Here is a 13991-nt window from a genome sequence, read left to right on the forward strand (position 1 = left end):
GGCTAACCCAGAGTGTGACAGGATATCACAGGACGAAGTAAATTCAGTGTAGTTATATTTATGTTGACAATTGGTTATTCATATTATTTTTTTAAATTAAGACAAAACAGAAAATTTAACAGATCGATTAGTAACAGCATGCTGATTTCTATTTGGGAAACACCTCTGTATGTGTGTACATGTGTTAAAAGCTTACAGGTTCTCAAACTAGGTGTCAGCACATTAATGCTTTAATGTGTTTATGGACAAACCTGTAGGGTTTGTTTATCTAAGGTGAGGGAGTGTGTGTGTGTGTGTGTGTGTGTGTGTGTGTGTGTGTGTGTGTGTGTGTGTGTGTGTGTGTGTGTGTGTGTGTGTGTAAGAGAGAGAGAGAGAGAGAGAGAGAGAGAGCAAAGAAGTTATGGGGGAAAAACCAAGGAAAGGGATGTTGTTCCAACCAAAAATTTGTGACTCCCAGGAGAGTCCAACACTAACCAACTGGTGGGACAGAGCCCCTGCTTTGCTCAGAGGGGGATGTAAGTAGAGGGTATGTGTACTCACAGTGCAGGTACACTTGATGCAAGGTTTCCCTTCTGGACTGAACTCCTGATTCTCTTTATATAGACGACCCTCAAAGATACAACCTGCAGGAAAATACGTTACACCAAACAAATTATTTTTTAATCCACTCATGTTCACACAAATCTTTTGCCTCTTCCCCTGAAGCTTTTATTACTGCACTTTTAAAGTGATTTAAATATAGACAACAGACACAGATCCTTCCACCAGCAGAAGAAATCCACATAAGTCAGAATTCAAAAAACTGCAGTGCAAGTATGTTGACTGTTTGCGCACATTGGCAAGTCCAAAAATGTTACTCCCAATTTCAACATAAGTGGAATTTGTCATATCTCATAAATAAATAAAAACTCTATTATGAAATAAGATAAAAGATCCTGTTTCATCAACTCTAATCTTTTTCTCTCCCATTCTTCAGGTCAAATAAAATGTAGTTCAAAATCACAACAAACTGCATGATGTTCCTCTTCTTTTTTGACCAGAGAGCTAAGAGAAATTCAGAACTATTGTTTAAATTTTCCTCATCAACCACAGGAAGCTTTGGGCTTAATGCTAGTTAATACATTTCCAGAAAGAGAAAGAAAAAGAGACAAAGAGATATGACATAAATGTAGCGCCCCTGGCTTCGACCTTCTGAAATTGCTGAGCACATCCTGAATTTGTTTTACTTTATCTTAACTATTAAGCTTGTTATCAGTTCCTGTTTAATATCTATAAATATTTCATTTCTGGGTTTCCTTTCAGCCAAACGGCCGCCTCTCCCTGAGCCGGGTTCTGCCGGAGGTTTCTTCCTGTTAAACGGGAGTTTTTCCTTCCCACTGTCACCAAAGTGCTTGTTCATAGGGGGTCATATGATTGTTGGGTTTATCTCTGTATGTATTATTGTAGGGTCTACCTTACAATATAAAGTGCTTTGGGGTGACTGTTGTTTTGATTTGGTGCTGTATAAATTAAATTGAATTTAACTTAATTAAATTAAACCTTATCTCCACTAATGTGGATATAAAGAAAATGAATAAACAGAATCTATGCATGTACAGTAGAAATAAAACTGAACCCCCAAATGTTTCCAGGCTACACTTATTCATACTCACCGGGGCAGGTGGGGCAGCACTTCTTTGGGTGGTTTTTGGGGTTTTTGCAGTGGATGACACACTGAACTTCTGCTTCAGTGATGACACCTTCCTGTCACAACCAAGTGGAAAATATTTTCTTCAGTTTGTGCATCTTTATAAGTAACATGTTAATGTATCTTTAATGCTGCTACTTTAAAGCTTATTGTTCCACCATATTGCCTTCCTTTTCTTGCTATACATATATCTTTCCTCTGCTTCTGCTTCCTCTATTTGATTCTGTTCCTCCTCACTATGTTTTTCCTACTTACCTGAATTCCTTCTGTCCAGTGCTGCCTGTTCCTTTTTTTATCCATACCTCTTTTGAGCAGTTTTCCAGACCTGTTCGTGCTTACTCCACATTTCTTCTTAATCTTTCTGGCTTATTTCCTTTCTTCCATCCCTCAGTTCTCATACTTGTTTTGTTTTCTTCCATGGCTACTCACTTTCTTTCCTTCAGTGTCTTTGTTTACTTCCCTGCCTTTTCCTTTTCCAAACCCTTTTCCTTTTTTTCCCATCCTTCACTCTTCTAGCATTATGCCTTCTTGCTAACAACGTGTCTGTGTGTTTTTCACATCTGATGTGGGATCAGTGCTTTCAACTCGAAGCCCGAGCTTTGCTTCCATTACCTCTCATCTGCTAACAGTGCAGCTTGGTCAGTCAGCGCATATACACACCTGACAACGTCTTGTTATGCAGGGTTTCGTGGAGGTGGTCCAGGATACTGAACTGTTATAGGAGCATCCATCTAACGTACAACCTGGGAGAGAAAAATACAACCTTAACTTGCAAGACAAGGGAGAAGCTGGGGAACAGGAACAATGTCAACAGCTCAGTTGCTCTAAACTTTCTAAATTTCAAGGATGTGTCATTTCTAAAATACCTACAACGACAAAGGGAATTTAAGACTGCCATCCTTCAGATAGTAAAGATAACTTTTTTTAATCTCCCAGAACGTTGGTCCCAGTGTAGAAATGCAAACTATCCATGCAATTGATCTACTGGAGGAACATTCACTTTCCTGCCAATGTTTCTGTGAATTCATTTTTTGGGAAACAGAAAGCATACATTTTCAATTTCTGCAAATGCTTTAATTTTTCTGCCATGCAAAGAAAACTTTCTTAATCTGAAAACTTATATTTTAGTGTGGAAAATGAGAAAGCAGTAACCATAATTATGACTACAGCCCTGCAAAATGTGTCTGTTCATATGTTTATAGCGGTGTCATTTCTAATGTAGAAAAATAAATTGTGATCTAATCTTGGCCAAAGCTCACGGAAGTGACTAAAAACATCTGGTAGACATGTTTCAGTTAGCTTTATATATTGTTTCTTTTCCCTCTCTTTGTTGTTGGTAGCCAAAGTTTCATCTAAGTTTTCATTGTAAGATGCATTAAAATATCAAGGAGGTCAAATATTAACAGCTGTGTGAGGTCAAAGTCAAGTCTTCATTTTTGTGACTTAAATCTAATTTAAAGTCTTGAGTCTACAAATAACCACATCTGATTATATGATGTGAATATTTCAGTTTAATGTTAAATTCAGTGTGTACACACTGATCTCTTCCTCATATACTTGGATGAGTCGCCCTCTGAGCTGTCAGCAGCTGTCTATTCAACTCTAAATAAATAGCCTATTCATTTCATCCCATTTGCAGAAAGTGGGTTCAGATCAATATAGAACTTTCCATACAATGAAACCTGATCACACCCATTGATCTACTTCCTCAGTGTAAACTAAACCCTGTGATACTGTCATACTGCAGCAGGAAGATGTACAGTATATATTTTATTAGTACGAGTACAAGATCCCACAGAGACCAATACCCTGGCAAAACACTCAAACTGTAAATATACTGCATAAATATGACCGCTGTCAGAAAGAAGCACTTTTGCATTTGTATACCAATATGTAGAAGAACACTCATGTGAAAAACACAGTCCATGCTGTGACTCAGAAGCTTTGGTCCCTGTGGCTGAAAAAAAAACAAACCTAAAACATTGCCCCTTGACCACTGTGCTCGACAGTTGGTATGAGGTTTTTGTGCTGATATTCTCTTTTCTGGTGTTAGCCAACTGTTGCCCTGTGGATTATGGCTCTCCACTTTGGTCTCATCTGTCCAAAGAACAGTGTTGCAGAAGTCTTGAATTGTACGATAAGATGGTGGGAAGGATTTACTGAACCATCCAATCCTGGGAAGGCTGTGGCATTGTGTTAACACACACCTGAATGCTCCGAACCAGTAAAGTGATGATGATCAGTTGATCAACTGCATTTGATTATCACTGACTGGCTGCTAGCAGTAAGGGTATCCCCGCCGAAGAGAATGTTTAAAGTCCTGTGGAAACTTTCTATTTTACATGACTGTGTTTTAATCAAAACCTGATGACAGTTGTGTGGTTGTTTGGTGAGGCTGCCGAGGAAGTTCTGACAGCTATACTCCTAAAAATACGTATTTTTCAATCTCAAGTGCACTTGCTATTACACTGCTGCATATATAAACGCCTTAATTAAAGCCGCTTTATAAAGCTGTTCCCAATAAACTGATGCAGTCAAGCTGTGATTCTCTTTAACTGTCGGCATGATTTCATAAAAGTGAGAAAATGGTGATATGACATCTAGGAATTAGTGTGTTTTAAAAAGCAAAGACACAAAGCAGTCCTAAATTTGGTCACAGTGGCTACAACTTAACCACACAACTAAAACTAACACCGACTGCTGTGGTGACGTGGGGCTTTCCATGTCCGAGTCGAGCATGTTCTGTCTCTCTTAACGAAGTGCCGTGTCGTAAAAATGGCGAACCGCAAACAAAAGGGCCCCCTCCCTGCCGAGAGCTGGGAGGTAGGTGTGACAGTTTATGTATTTCCGCAGAGCCACATGAGCTTCATAAGCACAGAAAAAGTAAGGGAAGCCATCGTAGTGCAGACTTTGTTTAAGGGTCCCCTTTTGGGTTTTTATAGAGGTTAAGTGTCTAAGCCAGTACAGTGGGAACTAAAGATTCGGTTCCTTTTATACTTGCTGGATGTTGAAGCTCTACAGCTATGCAAAAATCAGCTACAGTGGCTTACTTTGTCCAATACAGATCTTTTAATTCTAAAGAGGGCAAAAAATACAACAAGTCAGGGCTCATAATTGTAAATGATATATTTATGTAGCTACAGTGTGCAGTTGGAATTTAGGTTTGATGATTGCTTCAGCATTATGTCTCTGTTTTAGCCTGAATGCATGTATCTGTTTGTCTTAAATGTAGTACATAAATGTGCACGGAAAGGGTTTTTGTTAAAATGCCCAGTTTAATTAGGCTGATGTGAAGTGACTAAAACCTTACACAGAGGATGAAGAAGGAAGGTATATAGAGGAGTTCCTGCCTCATAAAAACAACTGTATTTTTGTGGGCTGTAAACCCAGCAGTGAACCCCTTCAGCAGCTGCACAGTCTCCTTGTAGTGCAACTGTGTATATGTGGCTTACATGTGAGGTAAATAATGAAGCTTTACTGTCACATGCTCTCCTAATATAGGCCTCGCTGTTAGGATACGGTGAGATAAAGTAGTCCCTGAAGGGTCTGTGTGTGCGTGAGATTAGCATCTCTATATTTCCAGTGTCTCCCATTAGTACAGAGGACCTGCAGGCATACATAGCTTTACAATAAATATAAAAAAGCAAAAGCGCACAGGTATTCTCTTATTGTCGCCTGACCTCTGTCCACTTGCTTGTCTTACCTTTACACCTTTCACAGCAAGCTCCAGTCTGTTTCACCACCAGAGCACAGTCCTCTGAGACAAGTGGACATTTCTCCTGTTTACAGTCTGCTTTACCGTCCTGCAAAAGAGACAGAGAGAGGAAAACAACACCCAGGGTTATATTTTTCCAACATTTTTCTCCTTTTACTTTCATCCCAATTTTTACTTTCTCACAGATTTCTCTGGCTGTTATTTCTCTCTGTGGAAATTAAAATGGGATATAATACCGTCATAAAGTCAAGGATTCAAATGTTAAATTTGCTGAAGAAGATTAAGGAGAAATATAAATAATGTACTTGCCAAAATCCAAGGCGTGATTATTACTGGCAAACTGGGTTTTTTTCCCACAAGTACCAAAATATCTCGGCTTTACAATTCCTGACGGTGAACACGTGCATTGTTTAAGGTATCAAAACTGAATGAATATAGAGTCAGCAGTGTGTCTGTTATACCCTAAGCCCGTTGACTAACTCTGAAATCATAAAGTGAAAGTGTCTAAATTTGTGACCTCAACATGTGTCTTGAATTATTTTATCCTTTTTAAATCAACCGCCCCTAAAGAGACTAAAACCAGGAATTATTTATCCTGTTAACACTTCTGATTTTTCGCTGCCATCCATCTTACATTGCTTTGATATTTCAGTCTTTAAAGGTCAACACTTTCATCCATCTAGACATGCTCATGGAGTGAGTAAAGCTAAAACTCAGGATAATTGTAATATAAATATTTTTTGTGTGTATGTGGTTTAGGACCACTCTTTACCTAATATACCATCTCCGTTCTCTGCTGTCAACTTCATCTAATGTGAAAAGGCTGCAGGTAAAGTTCCTACATAACAAAGTGACTCAGTCTTCACAGTTTAGCTGTGAATTTTCACACCAGTTCAACAATCCTCCTGTCACCTTCAGAAACACTGCACACTGTATCCGTCATCACCAATAACTGCACCGCAGGACTGGACAGAATCAGCGCTTTTTAAAAATTCACTCTACTTTCACACCCAGCTTTTATTGCAGATTTTATCCACATGCTGCGTGTGTTTTATTTTACACACTGTGAGGGTTCATAAAGTGGAGGCTGGCAGGTCCCGTGGCTCTGTAAGCACTGTGGCGGGCGGCTCTAACGAGAACGGATCAAAGGAGGGCGAAAATATATCAGTGTGGTTTAATATAGCTGCAGTGCTCCAACTAAACCCCAACCACACTGAGGACAGATGATGTCATGACATAAGAGCAGGGAGGAGAGAAATGGAGATGGAAAAGAGGGACAGAGGATGTAAAAGAGGCTAGAAGGACAAGGAGAAACACATGAAAGAAAAGAGACAAAGAGGGGCGGAAGAAAGACAAACGTCACGTCTTTATTCTGGAAAAGTTGATTTGAGAATACAACAGTTAAATGACGGTGGATTAGGCTTAATTACTTTTTTATTTTTGCTCCGTGTCCCTGGCAAATCAGTGTGTTTTATCCACCCAGATTAGATGTGGGATTTCTTATACACTTGTAGGCTCGTAGCAGTCAAAACATCATTTACCCACAAACCCAGCCCTGATTTTAAACCAGAGGTGAGAGATTTCCCAGATGAACATCACAGAAAACAGTCATTCACAATGGTGAATGAACAAAACCATGTGCATTTTACCTCTGAGCAACAGGCCTTACCAAATCAGTCAGTCAGTCAAAGAGTTTCAGCTTTAAACACTGAAACAAATATCCGGCAGCACGAAACTAAAAAAAAAAAACAACCAATGCATGATTTGGGATTTGAAATATACAACAGATTAAAATACAGTTAAAAGTCCAAAATTTATGCCCATCTTCACACTTTCCAATTCTGTCCCCAGCCATTATATTTGACACCCCTCCCTTAGAGGGTTGGTCACTGCAAAATAACAATGTTGTTCCGAGTGATCACCTTGATTTCTATACTGATCTGCAGCGAATAGAACACCCACATCCATATGTCATGAGGGGAGAATGAAAATAGCCGTATGTTAAAGCCTTCATATATACCAGTTCTTAATCCAGAAGACAAAGGTCCTGCTCGGCCTTACCACTTGAAAATAAAAGCAGCAAACAAAAGCAAGGGAAGCAATTTGCTATCTGTTCATTTCAAGGGGTTGGACGTGTGTGCAGGTTTTCCAACAAAAACAAAGAAGTTCATAACCTGAAGTAAAGTCATGAATGCATTAGGAGAAATGGAAATGGCATTTCCACTCAGCTTGCTGCTGTTTTCCTAGTATTTAAGTACTGCAAGGAACCAGAAGAGCACATTTTCATCACAGACTAAGAAACCTGGGGAATCACTAATCATGCAGCCACACAAAACAGGAAAGTGCACAATGCACTTTTTTACATCCACAAAAAGTCTTGGATGACATTTGGTTTCTATGGTACAGAATGATCTCAGCACAGGCAGCATGGAAGGAAATAAAAACATATGAAGAGATGCTTCAGACTTTGATTATGATGGCAAACAACAGCAGCAAAAAAATGCAAAAAACTGCCGTCGGGTAAAATATACACGATGTTTGCCAAAATGCAATCAAAAATAAAATGGAACAAATAAAGAAACATAGAAAGATTTCGTTAAAATCTCACAGTTTGGTCAAAAGCCTCCAAGGTCATGTCCTTCTCTCTCTCTCTCTCTTTAGTCATTCATTAGCAGAAAGTGGTGTTAGTAGGCCTCCTCCACCACTACCCGTCTTGTCATGAGGTCAAAGGTCACAGCAGGTCACCACACCTTATAAACACTCGACATACCACCACGGCACCATTGCTGGCCAACTGGACGACCGTCTGTTGGAGAGTGACGACCCCCTCGACATGTGGAGGGGGATAAAGCTCTGGTATGCTCATAAGTGTGTGTGTCAGACAAAGAGAAAGTGAGCGTGATAATGGCTTTGTGTTTGTGTTTCTCTCTGTACACATGCTACTACAAGGGCTTCCACTTTAACTAATTTACAGTGAACGCATTTGTGTGCAGATCTTTAAATTGTGGTAAATGAACACTGTTGATCAAAAACATGCTGATCACGAGGCATGACACAAAAAGGTCCAGTAAGGTGTGCACCATCAGCATTATTGTCAGTTTAAATAACCAGTGAAAACTTGATACATTCTTCTAGAATATTTTCCTTATTTTTTTTTTTTGTCTATGTCCATGAAGGCCAATAATCTTTTATTAGTACAGTTTAAAACATAGTGTGACTACGGGTCATGTACTCCATTGGAAGATGTTTTTTGTCATTAATTTTTTTGACTTGGAAAATAGTTTTGATGATCACTTTTGACACTTAAGTTATTAAAAGTGAACAAAATGTAAATACTTCTCAGTTCTTCACTTTTTTTATGAACATTAAAGATTTCTTGAATGGACAAACAGTCCTGAGCTGTGCCAACAGGGTTGGCGTTCCACTAGGAGGCGACAATGTTTGTGTTCAGCTTTGCTTCCCCTCATTAGTCTTCTTCTTCTTCTTCTTCTTCTTCTATCTCCTCATCAATCAAACCCTGCCTTTCTACCTAGCTCCATCACTTTTCTTCAGCATTTGAAAATCTTTTTTTTTTTTTTAATTTAACAAGCCACTCTCGGCTAAATATATCTATCATGTCTTGTTTTGTGTTTTAATCGTTTCCACTAATGTGTTGAATTCATCAAAAGTCAAAGCCTCTTTCTGGCATTCCTCACCTTTCTTTTTGTGCTTTTCCTCAGACACCACTGTGGAGGAAGAGATCAGGTTTTGTCAGGTGCTACAGCACAGGAAAAGAAGCTCTCGAATTAATGGCCTACTTAAGCCCTTGGACTCTACACCCTTCCGACCTCACAAAACTTAACAGCCTTTGCCACTGCGACCTTTCACCTTTCCTACAAAACAGACCAGTCGCAACCTCCCACAGACAGAAGGAGACACGGTACTTTTGGGGACGAGACAGCCGTGGAAAGACGCTGATGTTTTCAAAACTGTTTCCACGGGTTGATCTTTCTGACAGGAAAGAGCTCAGCATGACAGTCCTGCTTCTGTGGCCCGGCTGGTTGTAATAGAGGATGGAGTGGCAGGCTGAGTGTACTGGCATGTCTTTAAGTGAAATGGCATTTTTATAGATTGGTCCAACGTGAAATGTACAGCACATTCCACCTTTATAACCACTGAGTTTAACACATTCATTTCCCTTTAGCAGCTTTGTGGATTTTAGCTATTTAGTTTTATATTTATTTATACAGGGTGGGCCATTTATATGGATACACCGTAATAACATGGGAATGGTTGGTTATATTAAAGTCCTGTTTGTGGCACATTAGTATATGTGAGGGGGCAAAATCCTCAAGATGGGTGGTGACCATGGTGGCCATTTAGAAGTCGGCCATCTTGGATACAACTTTTGTTTTTTCAATAGGAAGAGGGCCATGTGACACATCAAACTTATTGGTAATGTCACAAGAAAAACAATGGTGTGCTTGGTTTCAACGTAACTTTATTCTTTCATGAGTTATTTACAAGTTTCTGACCACTTATAAAATGTGTTCAATGTGCTGCCCATTGTGTTGGATTGTCAATGCAACCCTCTTCTCCCACTCTTCACACACTGATAGCAACACCGCAGGAGAAATGCCAGCACAGGCATCCAGTATCCGTAGTTTCAGGTGCTGCACATCTCGTATCTTCACACCATAGACAATTGCCTTCAGATGACCCCGAAGATAAAAGTCTAAGGGGGTCAGATCGGGAGACCTTGGGGGCCATTCAACTAGCCCACGACGACCAATCCACTTTCCAGGAAACTGTTCATCTAGGAATGCTCGGACCTGGCACCCATAATGTGGTGGTGCACCATCTTGCTGGAAAAACTCAGGGAACGTGCCAGCTTCAGTGCATAAAGAGGGAAACACATCATCATTTCATCATCATCATTAATTTCAAATATCCAATGGCCTTGAGATTTCCATTGATGAAGAATGGACCCACTATCGTTGTACCCCATATATCACACCAAACCATCACTTTTGTTGTTCCAACAGTCTTGGAGGGATCCATCCAATGTGGGTTAGTGTCAGACCAATAGCGGTGGTTTTGTTTGTTAACTTCACCATTCACATAAAAGTTTGCCTCATCACTGAACAAGATCTTCTGCGTGAACTGAGGGTCCTGTTCCAATTTTTGTTTTGCCCATTCTGCAAATTCTGTGCGCCGATCTGGGCCATCCTCGTTGAGATGCTGCAGTAGCTGGAGTTTGTAAGGGTGCCATTTGTGAGTAGCTAATATCCGCCGAAGGGATGTTCGACTAATGCCACTCTCCAGTGACATGCGGCGAGTGCTACGCTGTGGGCTCTTGCTGAGTGAAGCTAGGACAGCCACTGATGTTTCTTCATTAGTGACAGTTTTCTTGTGTCAACATTTTGGAAAATCCAACACTGAACCAGTTTCACGAAACTTAGCAAGCAGTTTGCTAACTGTAGCATGGGAGATGTCTTGCATTGAAATCTGCTGCAATGACCCGGTTACTGCGTTCACCAGATATCAACACAATTTTGATCCGCTCCTCACGTGTTAACCTCTTCGACATGTCAATGGCTGTGAACAAAGACAAACTTTTAAATAACTCATGAAAGAATAAAGTTACGTTGAAACCAATCACACCATTGTTTTTCTTGTGACATTACCAATAAGTTTGATGTGTCACATGGCCCTCTTCCTATTAAAAAAACAAAAGTTGTATCCAAGATGGCCGACTTCTAAATGGCCACCATGGTCACCACCCATCTTGAGGAGTTTGCCCCCTCACATATACTAATGTGCCACAAACAGGACTTAAATATCACCAACCATTCCCATGTTATTACGGTGTATCAATATAAATGGCCCACCCTGTAGATTGAAAAGTAACACATACTGGTTTTGTTTTAGTGGTATCAGCAAGGATCTGTCTTATCAGGTAAACCTCACCCCTCCTGTATCGATCAGCTACTGTTTGAGAGGAGACACTGACAGGAAATGACCCCTGACCTTTCTCTCAGATCGATCACAGCTACTGGGTATAAAACTCCACACCCTGAACTTTTACACGCAGCTCAAGCGAAATGTTTGTTTAATCAATGAATGCAGTGCACGTACCTCTCATGTTTGACCTTCTGAATGATGATGTTTGATTTGGTGAAGGAATGGAGGCATGTTTGCTGTGATACTCACATTACATTCCAACAGCATGAGAATAACAAAAGCTGTTTCACACGGGCACGACAGCTCTGAATGTTTTTAAACACTACCTGGAGCAGCTGCATGTGAGAACCGGACACCAATCAGACTTTACCCTGCCAGAGCGTTTCCAGACGTGAGAGCACATCTGACGTGGGTAAATCTCCTGCTGTCTGTTACACATGCTGACTTGAATCTGCAGAAATTGTACCGAGTTCATGTGTAAAAACGGCTGATGTATTTAGTCTGATCTGAGTTCACTGAAAAATGAGGAACTACTTTGTTCCAGCTCTTCAAAGCTGCCCACTTCTCTACAGCTTTTTAGGGAAATAATCACCGTTATCATTTTGTATGAACATTTGTCTTTTTAATAGTGTTTCCACTGAGGTCTCAAGTGAGATTTATTTACTTTCTCACATAACTGTTTCTAATCAGCAGAAATACACAGTCTCGTTTCCTGTTATTCGGATCACATGGATATAGAAAAAGCCAAAAAGATAAAGTCTGGGAAATTCTGCAAAATCCTGAATAACATTTTAAAAAAATAGTGCACGATAACAATACCTGCACATGCAACTGTGACATAAATGAAAGACTGTGGACAATTAAAAACCTTTGTGAAGGTAAGAGAGCAAAATCATGGTTGATAAAAATAAAATGTTAAAATAAAACATGCGTGAAACCCTCTACCCATACAACACAGCAAAAAAGACACTAATGCCTGCTGAATGTTGGAATTTGGGTCTGTGGCTCTGCGGAGGAAGATTTGGGAAAAATATGCCACAATTTCTTTTAATTATTGAGTTATTTGTGAGTTTTATGACAAAATGTGGCTCGTGGGTTGCCGTGCATAAAGCAACTTTCATCAGTTGTGTTCATGTTTAAGCACAAGGCCAGTCTTGAATATCTTCAGACAACTATTTTTCATTATTGCCTGAGGCAAAACTGAGTTCTGTTTCCTTTCCACGCAATGCTGAGATGAAATCAAACAGCAGATACTCATAGGTTGCGGTAGATGAAATTTTGTAACAGCAAAATGTGACTGTGCTGCTGTTACACAAAAAAAAAAAACTGAGGGAGCCAACCAGAGGGTGAGGGAGGGGAGGAAGAGCTGATGAGAGAGTGGAAAAAGACATGGAGATGGACAGACAGATAGACGAGGACGATGAAGAGAATGACGGCGATGAACTGACTCGTTTCACGATAAAGGATCGTCATGGCGACCCGCCTGTCAGTCAGTCTGTCAGCCACATCCACTCCTGGCCGCATTACAGCTCTCTACCTCACCCGGACACACACAATAGATCTTCTGTGTGTGCATATGTGTGTGTCCGATACCCACAGGGCAATTAGCAGGTACTCTGGACCAACTAAGGAGCCAACCCCCTCCGCTATGTTTCCATATATGAGTGACACTGGAGCCCGGATGCCCCCCCCCCCCTCGACCAGCACTGCCACACAAGACTCTTTCTGGACATGTAGAACTGTCCAGAAAGAGTCCTGTGCAGAGGTCATGTAAGTATTTTCTGAGTTTTGACATTTCCTGGTACAAGAGGAAATTGATCATCAGAGTTTGGAACCAACTTTGGAAACAGCAAAAGTCCAGAACAAGGATAAGACAGAAATTCTTCCTTTAATGCTACAAATCAAACAGAGAGGTAAAATAATTTTAATATTCATAATAATAGTGTCAAATGACAGAACATTAAGTTTTATGAAAACCGGGTCAGTATATTGATTAATAATGTTGCTCTTTTATCACCTGGAGCAAAGAAATGGAAAATGTTTGCCACGAAAGCCAAAGTTGTGCCTTTCTACTGCAACCAACGTACTTCAAAGGGCACAACTTTTATTTTGTATCACACTTTCTCAAGTTTCATTACAGCTTAGGCAGTACTGAAACTTAGGAAGCCCATACATCTTTCATGCAAACTAGAGGAAACCACAGTGATCCACTAGCAACCACAACAACCACAAGAAGGTTTGCAACTGATTTGACCTGGTGAAAACCATCAGCCTCAAGCAACCTCTCTCCAACCTTGCACATTTTTTCCTTAGCAGCCAGAGGTTGCCAGCAGGGTCGCCAAACAGTCTCTATGTCTGAGTCATTGCAATGCATGGAGTAGGCAGGGCAGAGAGCAACCATTCATAACTGCATTTATGTCAGTGAGAGTGATCATCTCCTGAAGGAAGAGAAGCCATTAATTGTTTGTTACATATACATTTTGGCAGAACCTTAAATTTAACTACTCTAAATTGTAAATTCAGATTTATATTAGGAGGGAAGAAAAGCTGCATACCTCCAAATTCAATAAAGACCGAGCCCTAAGTGTATGGAAGTAAGTGTGTGTGTGTGTGTGTGTGTGTGTGTGTGTGTGTGTGTGTGTGTGT

General features: G+C 40.3%; 1 protein-coding gene across 1 annotated transcript in view; it reads right to left on the bottom strand.

Annotated features, from left to right (window-relative positions):
- The window catches only part of bmper (BMP binding endothelial regulator), a 32955-nt gene that overhangs the window by 10678 nt on the left and 8286 nt on the right, over positions 1 to 13991 (bottom strand). Inside the window, exons 4-7 of the mRNA XM_040030600.1 lie at positions 5391 to 5490; positions 2348 to 2430; positions 1653 to 1743; positions 541 to 623 (exon numbers count right to left, since the gene is read on the bottom strand). Of these exons, the coding sequence (XP_039886534.1) occupies positions 541 to 623; positions 1653 to 1743; positions 2348 to 2430; positions 5391 to 5490 (357 nt within the window). The remainder of the gene's footprint in view (positions 1 to 540; positions 624 to 1652; positions 1744 to 2347; positions 2431 to 5390; positions 5491 to 13991) is intronic.

This window comes from Simochromis diagramma, unplaced genomic scaffold, assembly GCF_900408965.1.
Source record: "Simochromis diagramma unplaced genomic scaffold, fSimDia1.1 OVJJ01000361.1, whole genome shotgun sequence".
In the NCBI taxonomy this organism is placed as follows: Eukaryota; Metazoa; Chordata; class Actinopteri; order Cichliformes; family Cichlidae; genus Simochromis; species Simochromis diagramma.